Source organism: Eleutherodactylus coqui, chromosome 10 (genome assembly GCF_035609145.1).
Source record: "Eleutherodactylus coqui strain aEleCoq1 chromosome 10, aEleCoq1.hap1, whole genome shotgun sequence".
NCBI lineage: Eukaryota > Metazoa > Chordata > Amphibia > Anura > Eleutherodactylidae > Eleutherodactylus > Eleutherodactylus coqui.
Genome location: NC_089846.1, coordinates 52,853,171 through 52,872,300, shown reverse-complemented (window position 1 = coordinate 52,872,300; position 19,130 = coordinate 52,853,171). Strand labels below are relative to the sequence as shown.

General features: G+C 47.3%; 1 protein-coding gene across 1 annotated transcript in view; it reads left to right on the top strand.

Annotated features, from left to right (window-relative positions):
* Nucleotides 1–3,606, top strand: part of FAAH2 (fatty acid amide hydrolase 2) — a 30,226-nt gene extending 26,620 nt beyond the window's left edge. Inside the window, exons 9-10 of the mRNA XM_066580998.1 lie at nt 1,069–1,263; nt 3,262–3,606. Of these exons, the coding sequence (XP_066437095.1) occupies nt 1,069–1,263; nt 3,262–3,437 (371 nt within the window). The 3' untranslated portion in view covers nt 3,438–3,606. The remainder of the gene's footprint in view (nt 1–1,068; nt 1,264–3,261) is intronic.
* The last annotated feature ends 15,524 nt before the right edge of the window (nt 3,607–19,130 follow it).

The following is a 19,130-nucleotide window of genomic DNA, read 5'->3' as shown; positions in this document are numbered from 1 at the left end:
CCATGCAGAATTCCACAGCCGGTCCCTCCTTTCCGGCAGACATGAGGCCTATAAATTGATTTTACCCACCTGTCCGGACGCTGCGGGTTCCTGTCTGTCGCGGCATGCGCCGTGCACTTTTTTTTTTTTTTTTTTTGAACTCCTGCTCTCTCACGCTTCCACGGCAGAGCAGAAATTCAGCTGCGGGTGTGCCGCGGATACGGACGGCTTCCATAGGCTTCAATGAAGCATGTGGGAGCCGTCCGTACAGGTAACCCGCAGAAAATGGAGCATGCTGCGGGTGATTTCCCGCACATGCGATCTGCACAGCAGGGAAAAATGCCATTCGCAGGTATTTACTTACCTGCGTGTGTCTATTGCATCCCTATGGGCGCAGATCACGCGTGCGGGACACCCGTGCGGATTTGCTAAATCAATTTACCTAGTGGACATGAGGCCTTAGACTCACAGGCCCAAACCTTTACTAAAGGACAGACAAACCAAGGAGAGAGGGGAAAGGAAAAGGGATATTAATCCTCTTCTTTGTTGATGTCCAGACCATCCATGATATAGTTTATTTTCCAGGGCATCCAACAGGACTGGCAAAATAGACACTGCCAGAAGACGTGTAAGGGTTTTCCTCAGCAAATGGGCTCCTGGAGCAGTGCCTTGCATTGCATAGTCCATGGGAATGCCTGAAAATTCTCAGGGGCTGGCCATCCTGAATGACCATCCATGGTCAGGTCTTTATGCTGTTGGTCAACCCTCTAAAAGTCACGGTCTTCCAGGCTCGGCTGTGTCAGCAGGAACCCTGAAATAAACTGTTAAATTTGTTTGAACAAATTTTGAACGATAATCATTGCGTGTAAAGGGGCCTTGAGTCTGTCTATACACCAGATGGCATTGTGCTAAAAAGTTCCACTTTTGTCTCAAACGTCTGTTCCCCAACAGCAGTGTAGAAAGTCTAGCCGTTTTCAGGCAAATTCAGTCACAGTCAGACCACATTTATTTGAAATTAACTGGTTTTGTATGTTAATTGCTTCACTTATGTTTTCTTGCAACTGTACTTTTCATTTTTTTTTTCTGCAGGTTTGGCTCTCACTGAGAAATTTGCTAATCTAAATCCCAAAGGTAATGCAAAAATGATCCAGACAGCCAAAAACCTGAAAGAGGAAATTAATACACTGCTGGGAGATGATGGAATTCTTCTTTATCCATCACACCCGAAGATAGCGCCAAAACACAACGAGCCAATTGCCATGCCTTTCAATTTTGCATATACTGGTTAGTATTCCTAAAGTTATTGATAACCTTTTTTGCAGCAACAGATTGGGATTTTTAATTGGTGTACAAGAGAATAAGGGGGAAACAGAAAGTCATAGGCAAAGGTCAAGGTAAACCAGAAAATAATATTTAACCCCTTGAGTGGCACGCCCGGAAATTTTCCAGGACGAGCTCCACTGCTCATAGCAACATAGCCCGGAAGATGTCCAGGCTATGTATCACTATGGGAGCTGCAGAGCACAATGCCACAAGCTGTGACAGTGTGCTCTGCCTGCACAGACCCACAGAGAACAAAGCAAGGGCTTTGAAAAACCAGCAGAAGATATTGCCGATATGCGGGCAATCTCCTGCACTGGTTTGTTTACAGGTTGCCATAGAGACCATCAGCTTGTCAGAAGCAAGCTGATGGTCTCTGTGGCAGGGAGAGCTGGTTGTTAGCTGTCAGAGGACAGCTAGGTACTAGCTCTTACAGCAGAGATCAGAGAAAACCTCCGATCTCTGCTGTGTTAACCCTTTACATGCTGCAGTCTATGTGACTGCAGCATGTAAAGGGCTGTCACTGCAGCATGTAAAGGGCTGTCACCATCGGACCCCCGGAATGTGATCAGGGGTCCTGATGGGTCCCTGTAAAAGTCCCCTAAAGGGACAAAAGAAAAAAAAAATTAAAAAAAAAAAAGACAAAAATTATAAAAAAAAATAATAAAAACACTTGTCTCCCTTTACTTTGTAAAAAATCAAAAATATAATCACACATGTGGTATCCATGCATCGTAATGACCCAGAGAAGGAAGTTAATACATTATTTAACCCCTTAATGACATGGCCCCTTTTTTTTTTCCTCCCCCCTGTTTAAAAAATCACAACTTGTCCCGCAAAAAACAAGCCCTTATATGGCCATGTCAATGGAAAAATGAAAAAGTTATGGCTCTTGAGACGCAACTGCAAAATTAGTTGAAATTCAATGATTAGACCATTTAAAAAAACCTGCCCTGGTGGGCACGACAGGGTGGTAGGAAACCCGCCACTCAAGGGGTTAAAGGGCAACTCCGGCCTTTTTTACTGCCTCCCCCATTCATTATGTAGCTAGCCCCCCAGTATATCTTGGTCGGCTAGTGTTACCTTGGTTAATTCTTTTTTGTCTGAAACTCCTGGCATCCTTCTTCTCAGAGGGTCATCTGATCTTAATTCTGACCAGCTCAGATGTACTTGGGCTTATGCTGTCTGAAAAAATTGATTAGTTTCCGTCTGATGCAGTTACATGGACGCTACCGTAGACACTCCTATCACAGTTACTAATGATGATCTCACAGTTCCAGTCATACTTATAATAGAGGCGATCACAGCTCATCCTCCTGATTGTAGCTTATTTAGTATAGTATAGAAGTTCATGCTAATTAAACTGCCTCAACTCCACCACTAGCAGGCAGAAATGGTATAGCCTCTAGCTAGTGCTGTGCTGATGCATCATAGGATTGATGTGAAAGTGAAGTGAAACCAAAAACTTCAGCATTAAGATGGTGGCAAATAAACATCGGATAGGGGGCTGCACTGCATGGAAGTGACTGCAATGCTTTGAACGAGGCCTGGTCATCAGTGCTAGACTAGCTGGGGCCAAAGTTTCAAAAACTTCCAATCATGGGGGGGTTTCTTGTGCAGCAGTGTCGAGAATATAATGAGAATGGTATAGTTAAGGAAAATCCTGTTGACCTAAATCCAACAAAAGGGCTTTGCAAATTAGAAGCAAAGGAGACCCGTAGTGGCTAGTACTTTTAGGGTTTTTATTCAGCACAAAAGCATAATTTAGGTAAATCAAGTGATTTGCACTTTTGCTAGTTATCTCTTGGCTATCACCTAAGGACAATTTGTTTGACATCGCAGTCACCATTGAAGTGCTGCATTTTCTTTGAACTTTTGTTGTATGTTATATTTCATTCTGCATTTTCAAGATGAAATTGTGCTAATTGAATATTTTCCTCTTTTTTTTTTTTTACCTTTTAGGGATATTTAATGTGTTAGGACTTCCAGTTACTCAATGCCCACTGGGGCTTAGTGAAGCTGGCCTGCCCTTGGGCATACAGATCATTTCTTCTCAGCACAATGACCATCTAACTTTGGCACTTGCCCAGTATTTGGAAAAATCACTAGTCGGTTGGACACCACCAGGAAGTGTCTGATGCATTGGATGAAACCAGAACTGTTCTTACAGCCCGTGGGATATGCAGAATGCTTACCTGTATTGTCAATTTTATAATTTTTGCAGATTGTTAGGTTGTATAATGTATAATATTCTATAATGAGATTTGACGAAAAACTATTATATACATAAAGCAATAAATCACCAAAGCGGTTTTCTTAATTTTTCTGTTCACCGGCTGAGCTGAAACAATCAGCAACTGTGACAAAAACAACAAATATTATGCAAAATGTATACATTTGTAAATGTTTTAGGTTACTTTCACGATTCTGCGTTCTGGTGAGTGTTTTGTATTATCACTTGTAAGCCAAAGCCTTGAGGGAAACCTAAACTAGCAAAAAGTCTAATGCTTCCTTCTCACGGTTTTTGTAGCAGTTTTTCTAGCTTGTTTATTAAAAATTTGTAATTTTTTTTAGAAACCCTTTCTGTGACAAAAAAGCCATACCCGAAGCATGCTGTAATTTGTAGAAAAGCACAGTTGACCCCTCCCCCCCCAAAAAAGTATCAAAAGTAGAAAAAATAAAACCACAGATCATAGTGTTTCATAACACCATACAGCTAATGTCAGTATGTTGGTCACAAAGAAGGTAGGAAAAAGCGCCTGCAAAAAAAAAATTATAAAAAAACCCCCTGTGTTTTGGACCCATTGGCCTGGCTACACACCTCCAACGTATTGTAAATCTATAATGTCTGACTAACATTAAATTTAGAACTTCGCTCTTTTGCACCCTACCTGGCCATACAATTCACAGAGACAAATAGGTCCTCGACCAGAAGAATTACCTTCCTACTAAATGAGATTCGTATCTAAAATAAAATCTTTATTTCTACAATTAAAAATGGTGGAGACCACTATTTGAGTATAGACAAACAAACATAAATCTAGATGTTAGCCTGGTGGTACCCAAATATCATCTAGCTTATCACCCCTACGAGGAGTACAGTCCAAAGCACAGACAGAAACAGTGCTTTTGATAATTGGGTAACAAGTAGCAATGAAGGTTGTTAATCCTTCATACACTTCTTGGTCTTTTTGTATGTTTTCAGCGCACTAGTTGGTGATTAGAACCCAATATTGTGTACTGGAGAAACTATGTCCCAAATGTAATATATCATAGGGGGTCTGTCACCACTTAGAGAAATCAAGGGTACCCATCAAAGATATATGGATAATATTACTGGCGTCAAAGACACAAGAGTGCAGAGTAAACGTGAACTAATGATAGGCGGGTGGCTTTTATTGTTGAGATAACCCCAGAACTAGATCATAGAGAAAAGGACTTTTTGGTAGTTTTTCAATCATGCACTTGTTAGTCTTACTACAGTGCGTTCATTTTGTATGTATACAGGCATGTGCGTCTTTCTGCTCCTATATATGAGGGAGCCTTTAGAATTATTTAATGAAAGTCCAACGCGTTTCCTCAGCCTAGGTTCTACTTATAGACTGATTCATCAGGGTAGTATGATAGTAACTGATAATGCAAGGTTTAGATTATAGCCTTACACATATTCTTTTTGGCTGTTTTGGCATGCAGCCCTAATGACTAGCAGGACATAGCTATATTGGCTGATATTGCACATGAAGCACTCAGGGTACACTCTCCCTGAGCTTCCAGACAATCCATGCAGTGGGAATCTAATTTAGGTCACACCCCCTTGTAGAGTAATAGGCTGCAAGCACGTTTTACGTAGTGGGTAGTAATCCCCCCACCACCTCATCCACCTACACACACCTGGGTTCTGAGGAAATTAAATAATGCAAAAGACCCTTATTTGTAATATTTAAGGATTCTATATGGCCAGGGGCTGTTCCACAGGACTGATGGGTTGCAAATGTACTAGAATTCAGAATGTGAGCCAGATGAGTTTAATCTCTAATATGAGTAAAATGTTTGACTCTGAAGGGTTCCTGAAGGTTCCATATTAGGACAACCTCATGTCAAACATTAGTGAAATTTGAGACCAGATTTCACAATTTGAAGTCTGAGACACTGATATTTGACGCCGACATCTGATTTTTTTATATATATATAAAAAATATAATATATAATAGTTTTTAGTCTCAATCAAAAATGTTACTTATTGTGTGTATGTGTAATAAATATATATATAATATATTTGCTACATTAAGCATATACAGTTTGTGATTGGTTAACAGATTAGATCCACCCCCTATATAACTATACTTACAGGGACCTAATCTCTTGATAAATGCCGGATTACCATACACTAGGACGACCCATTTGATTTCGGCAAAGTTACATATTTCTTTCTTAATTCTTGTTGTTCTCAGTACTCATTTATGCGTGGGTGCCTTGACACACAACTACTATTGACTGAATAGTTGCTTGATCAAGCAAATGTAAGCAAATGTTGTACCATGTAAACATGGCCACCCACAGGGTGACTAGCAGGAATTCGTTCACTAGTTGCTTCATTTAAACTTCCCTAAGGTCGCTGGTTGCTTATTGTCTGGTTTAACCTCTTAACGTGGTGTTTTGAGGGCGGCTACTAAAGGGCTTTATTCTGATGCAGCACTGTAAAATGATGCCGCATCAGAATGTAGTTGCGGGGTCGGGGAGTGTGACAGCCCCTTGCTTTCAGCTACCAGAGGTAGATGAGAACTTGGAGCAGTGAACGGAGGCTGCAGTGAGCGGTCCTTGGTCACGTGATCGCTATTAAAAAAAAAAACTATGAAAAAGTTACAATTCTTTTAGTTTTATCTCCTCTCACTGTTCCGATTGCTGAGGAGATGAAACATCTCAACGGAGGCCTCCCTGCCACCAATCTTAATCTCCCTCCGCCTTCCTCCACCAGGAGCATTATGTTATTACATTTGTTTCATGGCCCAACCGTGGATGTAGACTCAACCAGGTGCTACAACAGCAACTGCACCAACAACTTGGCTAGGTATGAGTTTAGCCGCACAACTGGATGACAGGGCACATAGAGTTGTTTGTCTGCTATAGCTTCCATTATTGATAACTCATGGGACGTAGAAGCCCTTTGTAGAGCAAATCTTGACTGGCTCAAAGGTAGTGGGAGAATCTGAAAGGATCGGTCGGTGGGAAAGAAGCGAAATAATGCTGGAGGGGTAGAATAAAAATCTATTGCATATTCCGAAGAGATGATCTTGCCCACCAGGGAATCCTGGATGTGAGCAAGCCACACATACCTGAAAAGCAGATGTTCCAGCACCGTGGTTGATTAGGTTGGTGACAACAACCCTTCATGCCAAGGAGGACATTGCTGAGGAGTGTTTGGTTACTAGAGGATGAGGGTGCCAGTAGGGGCGTGATTTAAAGGATGGGAGCTTTCTGAGGTCCTAAAAGAACTGGGCTGGAGCAGCAAAGGAATGAAACGCCAACTTTCTTATTAGCAGTGTATTAACCAGAGGACCTGTATTGCAGAAGGTGAGCACTTTTTCCACCTATCCCCTCAAAAAACTAGATTTTGTAAGAACTTACCGTAACATTTCTTTCTCGTCTTGTTCATTGGGGGGACACGGCTCTGACCTTGGGTATAGCTTCTGCCACTAGGAGGTGGCACTAAGCACAAAAAGTGTTAAGTCCTCCCACTAGCTATACCCCTCCTGCAGCATCGTGCTAGCTCAGTTTGTATGCAAGCAGTAGGAACAGCCAGTAGGATATGACAATAATAAATAAATAACCATACTCATGAACTGTAACTCATTCCAACACAGTGTGCGACCGCACCGAGGATCCTCCAACTAAGAGGTATATGTTACAGTCCTAATACCAGACTGGTTGGGTGCTGTATCCCCCAATGAACAAGACGAGAAAGAGATTTTACGGTAAGTTCTTACAAAATCTAGTTTTCTCGTCTGTCTCATTGGGGGACACAGCTCTGACCTTGGGACGTTCTAGAGCAGTACCCAAAGGGGCAGGAAAATAGAAGAGGTCGCACGTATAAGGAAGCAAATCCGCTCCTAAACTGCAACAAACGTTAATGGATGTCTAGGCATCCAGCATGCTCAGACAGAGCGTAAAGGGCCCAAGTACGGCCCCATCCACCCTCCAGGGGAAAGAAAACTCCTGACAATAAGCCTCCGACGAGGCGCCCGCCGTCCAAGTAATATGAGCTGTAACACGGCCTGGGAATATAGTAACCCTGTAGTGTCGCGAAGCAGAGCCATTACCAGGAGTCCATCTTGGAAACGCAGGAGTGCACTTGGAGTTGCCAGGATTATCAGCAGCAAGCTATCGCGATTGAAGACTGCTACCTGAGGGAGGTACTCTTACCTAGTCAGACCAAGCCCACTTGCCACGGAGCGTTCCTCGGGACTACCGAGAAAGTTGCCCACCGATACTTTACTGAAGTGGGTCCTGATACCAGCGACAGTGGGAGAATATACAGCAGGTTGAAAACGACCGTCTCCTGATGACAACCTTCGGTACAAAATAGGCATCCCCACACAGCTGTGGAGCCATTAGCGCCGAAAACTTCAGAGTTGTGGGCCTTCCGCCAGTCAACTTAGTTGTATGTCAGCTTCCATATACCTCCACGTTGTCAATCTCACCTTCACAGTCCCGCCATGAGAAAGGAAGCAGGTCGATTCCAGATGCCAATGAAGAAGCAGCTTGTTGCGCCCTACCACTGCTTCATGCTGGAATCCCGTGTTGACCAAGGCTGAAAGACTTGCGGCGGGAAGTACCAGGCTTGTATACGCAGCAGTATGACCTTGATGCTGTGTAACCCGACCACCCCAATCCATGACGTCAGTTGTCCGATGGGCTGAGCGCGAAAAGAGCCTGTCTGAAGAAATCCTTTAGCCCCGTGATCCTGCGACAATGCCCACCGTGTCCTTCTGCCTGCCCCGATGTCCAAAGACATCTGTCCCTTGGAATGGCGACTAACTGGGTAATCAACTAGGGCTGGCCCTGTACTGGGATTCATTGCAAACACGCGAATCCCCTAGGCACAAAAAAGTTGGCTGCACAAGGCAGCAAGGGTACATTGGTACGAGGCTCTCGCTAGTCCCTCTGAGGAAACATCAGCAGTAAATAGGGACAAACTCTAAAAATTGTAGACAGTACCAGTATATACTGTTTTACGCTCTCCTGCAGCAATAATGCAGGGAGAACAATGCAAAAGGATCGCAGCATGATGCTGGATCCGTCCGACGTGTAACTTCCCTATACGATTAGTCTCGCAGGGGAATAGGAAGAACTAGTTCTGCTGAGGATCAGCGCCCTACAGCTGATCTGAACTAGAGCCTGCACTGATTACAGAGTACTCTTACGGCCATTCTCCCCATCCACAATATCGGGGAAACCGTGGCCTGTTCTGCACCCATCAGGGGCAGCAGGGGGCTCTGTCTACCTGAGATATCCATGTCCGTACGGACATGGCTGTAGAACTAGCCGTCCAGCGTTCATAGAAAATATAACATGCCTAGAAGCTCTGTGACCTCCCGAAAGAGAGCGGATTCACAGTGGGTCGGCATGACAAGCTGAGTGGAGGGGCGCCCACAGAAATATCTACAGCTCCCTGTGTATTCGCAGATTCCTGCGACTAGTACTCTTTCTATATGAAACGAAGGCCAAAGGAACGCCCACAGGCAGTTTGACAATACTGTCCATAGGACGACATATTTTGGGTGAATGTAATCTCATACTATATCGAGATCACATACCATATGTGGTTCTAGCCGGCTCCTGTCCGCGTGCCATACTGGCATAGGTCATTGCGGTCCGGTTGCCTGCAGGCGACAGCGGCGGGCAACTAGCTGTTAGGCCAAGCTCCACTCGGTCTGGCCTGCCATCAAGGCTGGAGTACCGCTGACAATCAGTTTGAGTAACATTGTCCATAAACCAAGATATTCTCTGCTGGCTGTAAATCTTGTACTACGGCAGAGAGCGCACTTGGTATCTCTGTCCCCTGGGTTCCGACCCAGGATGCAGGGAACTACTGAGGGATCAACCTGGATCAGACCAGTGTATGTGCTCCTTCAGGCATGGAAGGCACCACAGGTCTCCGCAGCCTGGGGTCCTGCCGACAATCAGCTTGAACCTCGTTGTTCATAAAACGAGATATTCATCGGTTGGATGTAATTTCGTTCCGTAACGACAGCGCACATAGTATGTGGCTCTTGCCGTCCGCTGATCGCGTGTTATCATGGACACAGACACTGTGGTGCGATTGCCTGTAGAGAAATGCAGGAGAGGTAGCAGAAGAGCTACCGCCAGGCCAGGCTCAACCCGATTCCGAGTAGACATAAGGAGCGATGGGTCCAGAGACTCCCTGTGCGAGTACTGACCAGAGATCGCATACTGTTGTCTTTAAGACGAGATTCTCCCCGCTGAATGTACTGCAGCGAGTGCACCTGGTATGTGGCTGGCCCGTCCACGTGTCACCTTTGACACGGACACTGCGGTACGTCTGGCTGCAGGGGAACAGCATGGGAGCTACTGGCAGGTAAGGCTCCACCCGATGCGAAGCGATGAGTCCCGACTGCCTGAGCAGTACCCTTCCCGGAGAAATGCTGACAAGAGTTCGCACCTGTTGTCCGTATATCTCGTACTGTACCGAGAGCGCACTTAGTATGTGGCTCTTGCCGCCCCATCCGCGTGTCATCCTGGGCTCAGACACTGCGGTCGGCTGGCTGCAGGGCATGGCAGGAAAGCAATAGGGGAGTTACCGATAGGGAGGCTCAATCCGGTCCGGAGCAGACATGGGGAGCGATGAGTCCCAAGGCTCCCTGTGCAGTACTCCTTCTGGCATGGAAGGTACTACAGGTCTCAGCAAGCCCGGAGTAAAGCTGGCAAGAGTTTGCATACCGTTGTCAGTACATCTCGTACAGTAGCGAGAGCGCACTTGGTCTGTGGCTCTGGCGATCCCGTCCGCGTGTCATCCTGGACTCAGACACTGCGGACTATACCCAAGGTCAGAGCTGTGTCCCCCAATGATACAGATGAGAAAATTATTTCATTTAGGCAGCTGCCAAGAGGAGATTTCCTGTAATAAGTCCTGTAAGAGACTTTTTTGAAGCAAGGTGAGTGGAGCAACACTTTAGCCACAAAGTGTGGTGGATTGCATTAGTAAGTGTAGAGGAGTGGGCTAGTAGCCTGGTTGCATCCAGAGAGGCTTTGCAGATGAATTTGCCTGCCTGAGAGAGCTGAAGAGCCAGCTCCGCTAACTCCTCCTGTGGAGCATTGGAGAGGACTCAGCACAGTTGTTTTGCCTATCCGGATGTGGCCCTACTGACCCATGATAAGGGCAAGAAAGAACGAAGGGCCGACACAGTGGCCTCAAGATGACTTGGCAAAGGATTTCAGACATCTATCACGCTGGTCCTTAAAGGATGAGGTATCTGCCAGGGGCAGGGTAGTGAGTTTGTAAAGGCAAGACACTGGGGCATCCATGGATGGTGAAGAGCACCACTTCTTAACAGATTCCTCAGGGAACTGATACATAACATCCAAGCACTTAGACTTGAGGAAATGTTTATCTGGGGTAGACCATTCTTTGGACACAACCTGCTCAAATTCCATGAGTGGAGAATATTTAATGCAGATGTTGGAAGGAGAAGCCTGCAGTGGTAAAGGAATTATGGTCTTTTACATGGAGCATCTCTTACCACATGTATGAAAGGGTCTGCCATAGCAGAGACTTTGGAAGACTGTTCCTCATCCAAGGAAGAGCCACAATCTGGTATTTCACCCTCAGAGTGGGAGCTGTCCCTAGAAGGAATTAAGTGGGTTGCTGCAGATGGAAGAGAGGCAGGGGAAGGAAGCAATTGTGTATGATTGTGCAACCTCGAGGACTGTTGCTGTTTTGAAGACCTACCACACATGCGTTCGGGTAGGAACAATTCCTCAGCATTAATCAGAACATACAGGGGGGTTCTAGCTGAATGTCCTGCCCAACATCTCCACAATGGACCTGTAGGCTTTTATGAAGTCTGCAACTGCCATCCATTTTTCTTCTTACCGTTTGTCAATTGCACGAATGTCTTGGTATGTCTTTCACCATGCTCATCTGCTAAATCACAGCATGTCTCCAGGAAGTAGTTAACGTTTGAGTGCAGGAAATATTCGTTGGAGATAAAAAAAAAGGGAGCCTCTACCCTTTGAGATTTTGTGCATATTTGAAGCTAGAAAAGATATACCTTTCCAGCAATTTCTTAATTTCACATAGCAAATGGCAAGTCTTGTCCTGATCTAAGATTTCACAGCTAAAGTAATGCTTGTTGGCCTTCTATATTACAGACATTTGGTGTCTTTCCAATGTTAACTCACCATGTATATAGTGGTCTGGTTTGTTTAAGCAGGTCATGGTGCCATATTCTTTCACTAGAAAAATAGGACTTTTTACCAAAATGGACAGTAAAACTATCTTTGTTGTCCATAGCAACCAAAGCACAACTATCATAACTCAGCAGTAGAGATGAGCGAGCATACTCGCTAAGGACAATTGCTCGATAGAGCATTGTCCTTAGCGAGTATCTCCCCGCTCGGAAGAAAAGGTTCGACTGCCGGCGCAGGTGAGTTGCGGCCATGAGCAGGGGGAAGCGAGAGAGATCTCCCCTCCGTTCCTCCCCACTTTCCCCCGCCGCTGGCAGCCGAATCTTTGCTCCCGAGCGGGCAGGTACTCGCTAAGGGCAATGCTCCATCGAGCAATTGCCCTTAGCAAGTATGCTCGATCATCTCTACTCAGCAGTTTTAGAAATGGAAGCTGAGCTGTGATTGGTTGCTAGGGGGCAACAAAAAACTTTGCCTCATTTATCTAAACTGTTTAACGGTAAATATACCCTTGTAACAGTGTAATCTTTCAGTGTGCCGTGACTGAATGACGAATGATACCACGACAAACATGGTCTCACTATTCCTACACATTTAGTATTTGAATAAAATTGCAGGACTGTTTATACTAGCCACATAAAAATGCAGTGTATTTCGCACACCTTTTGATCAAAGCCTGTGGGCCCACCTGCCATGTGCAGGCAAACCTTTTATGCCATTAGTACAAACAGTTGTGCAATTGTATTCAGATGTTAAATGTGCATGAGTGCTGATGCACGGGTTACCAGATTTGCTGCAGCCATGACTTGTGTGCACACATTTGTCGGAGATGCTGAATTTTGCCTTTTGTATGCATTGAATAACTAATAATTTGTTCGCTTTCCATTTGTTCAGTTTATGCAGGCGTAAAATTCAAAATGAGCAGGCCGCGTAAATAGGCAGTTGTTTATCTATGAAAGACTGTTACCTCTGAATGGAGAACAGCAGGCGGAAGCAAATTGCCGACCCGTCCCACCTCCATTCAGTGAGCAATTAGCGCTCCTATATAACAGCACAGGAGGGATGATCATTGGGATGACAATCATCCAATGTAAATGGACCCTCTTACTCTTAAAAGCTATCAGGGACTTCTCATTCAGTGTAAATGCTTCCCACTCAGCACTTCACATAGAAGGTGAAGCACTGAGCAAGAACCCAGAGGCGAAGTCTGTCTAAATGCTCTGCATGAGCACTAACGACCTTAGCGATGACATCAACACTCCTGCAGTCGTTCACCTGTCATCCTGTGTAAAAGGGTCAATAGTCATTAAAAAGTATAGCTAAAATATTATTTTGTTTCTCTTAGGTCGCTTTCACACGGTCAAAATCTTGCATGAATATGAACCCCATTCTTTTGAACGGGGTCATATACATGAGTAATCTATTCCTGCATCACAGTGCAGGAAAAAAAAAATTAAATTGCAGCATATCCTGTCTTTAGGCATTCCCTCAGAACGCTTACCCCATCGTTTTCAATGAGGCCAGAAAAACCACTGTGTGGAGTGTGAGGTGCACGAGAGTGCAATGCAAGGTCTCCCATCAAAAACAATGACTTTCCTAATGATGCATGGTGTTTTTGACCAAAATATGCCTTGCATACACAGGGAAGCCAAAACATTCCAAATCATAATATTTGGCTGAGTTTCACGGCCCAATATTGTGCTCACCCGTGTGAAATTAGCCTTGCTTAAAGCAGTAACATAGCTCATCGAGGTACTTACAAGTGTACTGTAATGCTCAATTTCATTAGGGGAACACAACGCCTACTTTTCTTTGACCATCTACTAGTTTTACTAGATGGGTTCCTCTTGTTCTGAAACCTCAGCATTGTATCCCAGTGTTGCTGTTTACATTGTGGTGAATTTTCCTAGCTCTTTGTACTGCTTTTGTACAAAACCAATTAAGCCCAGTAACACTTTTGGCTTCAAGTTTCTGGGTATAAGCTGCAGACATATATAGTGTCCCCAGAGAATTCAGCAAGAAAGGTAGGATTATACCTACCCGATAATCAGGTTTCCAGGAGTCTCCACGACAGCACCACCTGAGATTGCCTCCTCCTGATAGGACAGGAACACACCGAGAGGTTAAAGTCCCCCCCCCCCCCCCCGTCCTCCCCTCCCCTCAGTGTATTATAACGAAACTGCCGGGGTAGGAGCTAACTTAAATTTTTTCCTATCTGGTATATTTTTTATTTTATTATCTTTTATTTATTTAATTATTTTTATATACCTATATACATTATTCTTTCTTTGGGAGGGAATGTACGGGTGCTGTCGTGGAGACTCCTGGAAACCTGATTATCGGGTAGGTATAATCCTACCTTTCCCAGGGAGTCTCCACGACAGCACCACCTGAGACGTATCAACTAAAGTAATTCTAGGGTGGGATTGCCGCTGAGAGGACCTTACGACCGAAGGACATGTCCTCGTCTAGCTGCACCTTTACCCTGTAGTGTTTGACGAAAGTATGGGGCTTTTTCCATACTGCTGCCTTACATATTTGCTCTACTGATGCCGAGCCATGCTCGGCCCATGAGGTCGCTACTGCCCTTGTGGAATGGGCTTTAAGAGCCGAGGGGGCCTCCTTCCCCAAAGCCTTATATGACTCGCTAATGGCCAGGCGAATCCACCTGGCTATAGAGCTTTTGGCTGCTTTCTTTCCCTTATTAGGGCCTGAATATTGGATGAACAGGTTGTCGTCCTGCCTCCATGGGCCTGTGGCCTCGATGTACGTCAAGACTGCTCTTCTGACGTCCAAACAGCTTAGGGTTCGCTCGCTCTCGTCTTTTGGGTGATTATAGAACGAGGGTATTATTATGTCATGGGCCCTATGGAATGGGGATACCACCTTAGGCAAAAAGGTCGGGTCTGTTTTAAAGACTAACTTGGTATCTGTAATCTTGAGGAGCGGGTGGCGTATGGATAGGGCCTGTAGCTCGCTGACCCGCCTGGCTGAGGAAATTGCCACTAGGAAGATAGTTTTTACTGTGAGCATTTTTAATGAGAGCCCCTCCATTGGTTCGACGGGTTCCCCTGTCATGGCCCTCAAGACTAAATTAAGGTTCCAGTCTGGGCATATATTGGTGGACCTGGGTCGTAGCCTATCTGCCGCTGCCAGGAATCTATTGATCCACCTGTCCCCGGATAACTTAGTGTCAAATAGGGCGCTAAGGGCTGCCGTTTGGACTCTTAGGGTGCTTGGGGCGAGGCCCATATCCAGGCCGTCCTGTAGAAAGTCCAGGATCAGAGGGACGTCCGCACTGCTGCCTGAGGAGCCTCTCTCTTGTCTCCAAGAGGTAAACCTCCTCCAGATTCTCTGGTATATGCGGTTGGTAGTCTCTTTCCTGCTTGCCATTAGCGTTCTGACTACCTTGCTTGAGAATCCCCTGCCCCTCAGTATGGATTCTTCAGTAACCAAGCTGTTAGATGAAGTCTGCTTACGTCGGGGTAGTTCAGGGGTCCCTGCGTTAGGAGATTCTCTTGAGCCGGAAGGGTAACTGGCTCCTGGATGCTCAAGTCTCTCAGGAGGCTGAACCAGCTCCTTCTTGGCCAAAAGGGAGCCACCAGGATCAGGGTGCACGGTTGTGACCTGAAGTGCTGTAGTACCCTTGGGATTAGTGGGATCGGGGGAAATGCGTACGCCAGTTCTCCTCCCCAGTCCTGGCTCAGGGCGTCCACCGCTGTCGGTTGGTCTTCCCGTCTGAGGGAGAAGTTCGTCACCTTGGCGTTTTGTTTTGACGCGAATAGGTCTAGTTGCGGGAGACCCCATTTGTCCGTCACTATCCGGAATGCCTCCTGGGATAAGGACCATTCCCCTGGGTCTAAGCGCCCCCGGCTGAGGAAGTCTGCTCTTTGATTCAGAGATCCCTTTAAGTGTACCGCTGACAGTGAGATGATGCGGCCCTCCGCCCAGCGAAATATCCTTTGCGCGATACTTTGCAGAGCTGGTGACCTCGTGCCCCCCTGGTGTCGGATATGGGCCACTGCCGTGGTGTTGTCCGACAGTACTCGTATATGTTGGTTTCTTACCGTCTCCCCCAGGTGCTGCAGGGCCTTCCAGATTGCTTGTAGCTCCCTGTAGTTTGAGGATTGACGCTTCGTCTGCGGTGGCCATGGGCCTTGTAGGAGCTGGTCTCCGACGTGCGCCCCCCACCCCCAGGAGCTTGCATCTGTCGTGATCTGTACTGCCGGGTGCAATATCCAGTGGACTCCCTTTCTTAGATTTCTTGGGGACGTCCACCAGCGTAAGGATACCTTTACCGAGTTCCTGATCTGTATTCTGTTTTCTAACGAAGCCTGCCTGCCGTCCCATGCTGCGAGGACTGCTGCTTGCAGGGGTCTGGTATGTGCCTGTGCCCATGCTACCCCCGGGATGCATGATGTTAGACTTCCTAGGAGGGACATAGCCTCCCGGATTGTGCATGACCGTCTCTGCATAAAGGATTCTACCATGTGCCGAATTTTCTGCCCCTTTGCCTCGGGGAGGAAGGAGCATTGGGCCTCTGAGTCGAGTGTTATGCCCAAAAACACCTTCTCCGTGCTGGGGTTTAGGCTGGACTTCTCCCAATTTATGATCCAACCTAGGAACTGTAACAGGCTGAGCACTGTTGCCAAGTTCTCTACTAGGCGTTCCCTGGACTCGGCTATAATTAGTATGTCGTCCAGGTATGGGATTATTAGGATCGACCTCTGCCTTAGGTAGGCTGCGACCTCCGCCATGATCTTCGTGAAGATGCGGGGTGCTGAGGAGATTCCAAAGGGAAGGCATCTGAATTGAAGATGCCTTGTCTTCCTGCCCATTTCCAACGCGAACCTTAGGTACTTCCTTGAGTCCCTGTGGATCGGTACATGCAGATAGGCGTCTTTCAGGTCGATCGAGGCCATGTAGGCCCCCCTGGGGATCAACTTTACCGCTGATGTGATGGACTCCATCCTGAATTTTCGATATTTTATGAAAACGTTCAGGGGTTTTAGATTTATTATCAGGCGTGAACCTCCCCCGGGTTTTTTTACTAGAAAGAGTCTGGAGTAATGCCCCCAGGTCTCCTCTTCCTGTGGCACGAGGGACACTGCCTTTAGACGTCTTAGGTCCTGTACCGCCTGCTGAAGCGGGTACAGTTGTTGTACTGGACCTCGCGTGATAATATATTTTCTCCTGGGGGGGGATACTAACTCGATTCTGTATCCCTGCTGCAGGATCTCCGGGATCCACGGGCTCCTGCAAATCGAGGCCCACCGATCCGCAAAGCCCTGCAGCCTCGCCCCCACTGGGATGGCGTCAGGGCTTCTGCTTGGCTGGGTCCCCCTGGTGCGGGTTGAAGAGGAAGCTTCTCCCTCTGCCTCCCTTGGGGTAACTCCATCGGCCCATCTTGCCTTTGCCTTTATAGGGTTCCGATTGTTGTGCTGGGGTTCGGAAGAAGGTCCTCCCCTTACGTTGTTTTTCCTCCGGGAATCCCTTCTTCTTATCCGACGCTTTCTCTAGTATTTTATCTAGATCCGGACCAAAGAGGAATTGGCCGTGAAAGGGTAGCGAGCACAGTTTATTCTTGGATGTTAGGTCGCCCGACCATGACTTTAGCCAGAGGACCCTCTTGGCCGAGTTGGTTAGGGCCGTTGCTTTTGCCGAAAGCTTCACTGACTCCGCTGCTGCGTCTGCCAGGAAGTTAGTGGCCATCTTTAACATAGGGAGGGAATCTATGATCTGCTCCCTTGGTGTTTTGCTCGAGATGTGCAGCTCCAGTTGTTCGAGCCACACACCCAGGGTTCTGGCGACGCACGTGGCTGCCACCCCTGGCCTGAGCGTACTGGCCGCTGCCTCCCAGGATCTTCTTAGTAGGCCCCCCGCCTTGCGATCCATTGGGTCTCTAAGCTGTGTGGCGTCTTCGAAGGGCAATGTTGTCCTCCTAGCCACCTTAGCCACTGGGACGTCTACCTTGGGTATTTCCTCCCAATTTGCACATACCCCCTCCTCAAACGGGTAGCGCCTCTTCACCCCCTTAGACGAGAAGGATCCCGTGTCGGGCTTCTCCCACTCCTTAAGTATTAATTTTGTTACGTTGTTATGGACCGGGAAGGTATGTTTCTTCCTCTCTCCTAAACCCCCAAAGACCTCGTCCTGCATTGAACGGGGTTCCTTGGGTTCCTCCATTTTCAGTGTAGCTCTAACGGATTTAATCAGCTCCGTTAAATCTTCTCTATGGAAGAGGTACTTTTGGTATTCCTCTTCCTCTGAGGACTCCTCAAGCATCAGCTCTTCCGGTTCAGATCCCGAACTCTCTGAGTCTGAGAGCTCCTGCGGGGTATGCGCCTTTCTTCGGCGCTTTGTCCCCGATGCCCCTCTGGGTGGAGTTTTTGGGGTCGACAGCGCTGACCGCACTTCCTCTTGGACGAGTTTTCTGACGTCCTCGAGGAATCCCCCCGATTCCTCCTTGACCAACTTGGCTATGCATGCTTTGCATAATGGCCTGGCATGCGAAGCCGATAGTCTTGCGCCGCATTCTGCGCACTTTTTAGCTTTGGCTCTGGGAGGGGCAACTCTTCTATCCCCCTGGCAGACAACAAAATGTACGTGTAAGGATGCAAAATTCATTAACAACATATACGAATATGCATGCCTTGTTTGCCCCACTGGCTACTTACGGTTGCCGCCGCGGTGGAGCATTCCGCGGCCTCTGGTGCTGGAGCACTCATTGCTTTATTACTGGTGCTGCAGACACTCTTGGGGCGTTTAAGCCAATACTCACTGAGTGGCTTCCTTGCTCGGCGCCATCTTCTCTCAGGTTCCTTTTGAATCCTTTCTCTCTTTTTTTTCCTTTTTGAATTTTGGCGCCTTTAAATTTTAGCCCCGCCCTCTCCGAGCGCCGGCCGTGCTGCGCGATGACGTCATCACGCTCACCGCTTGCCGCGGCGCCCCGCCCCCTCTCCTGCTCGTTAAGGGGAAGCCGTAGGCGCCGCGCACGTTCCTAAGCCGGCGCGTGGGAGAGCTGGAGCCCCGCATTGCACCCCCCATGGGCCGCCGCGGGAGGAACCTGGCCCGGGGGGACCACCCCATGTGGCGTCCCGGGAGTCGCTCTGCAAGAAGGGAGGACAGGCTGGACCACTACCCTCTGATCTGCCGGTATGCTTCTTCCTTCCGGGCTGGCGTCTCCACCAGCCCCTCTCGGTGACCCTGCCTCCTGGCAGGACAGGAAAACACTGAGGAGGGGAGGACGGGGAGGACGGGGGGGGGGGGGGGGGGGGGGGGGTGGAACTTTAACCTCTCGGTGTGTTCCTGTCCTATCAGGAGGAGGCGATCTCAGGTGGTGCTGTCATGGAGACTCCCTGGGAAAAGGACTTTACTGGTGCATAAATAAATCCTCTTATCACAAAGCA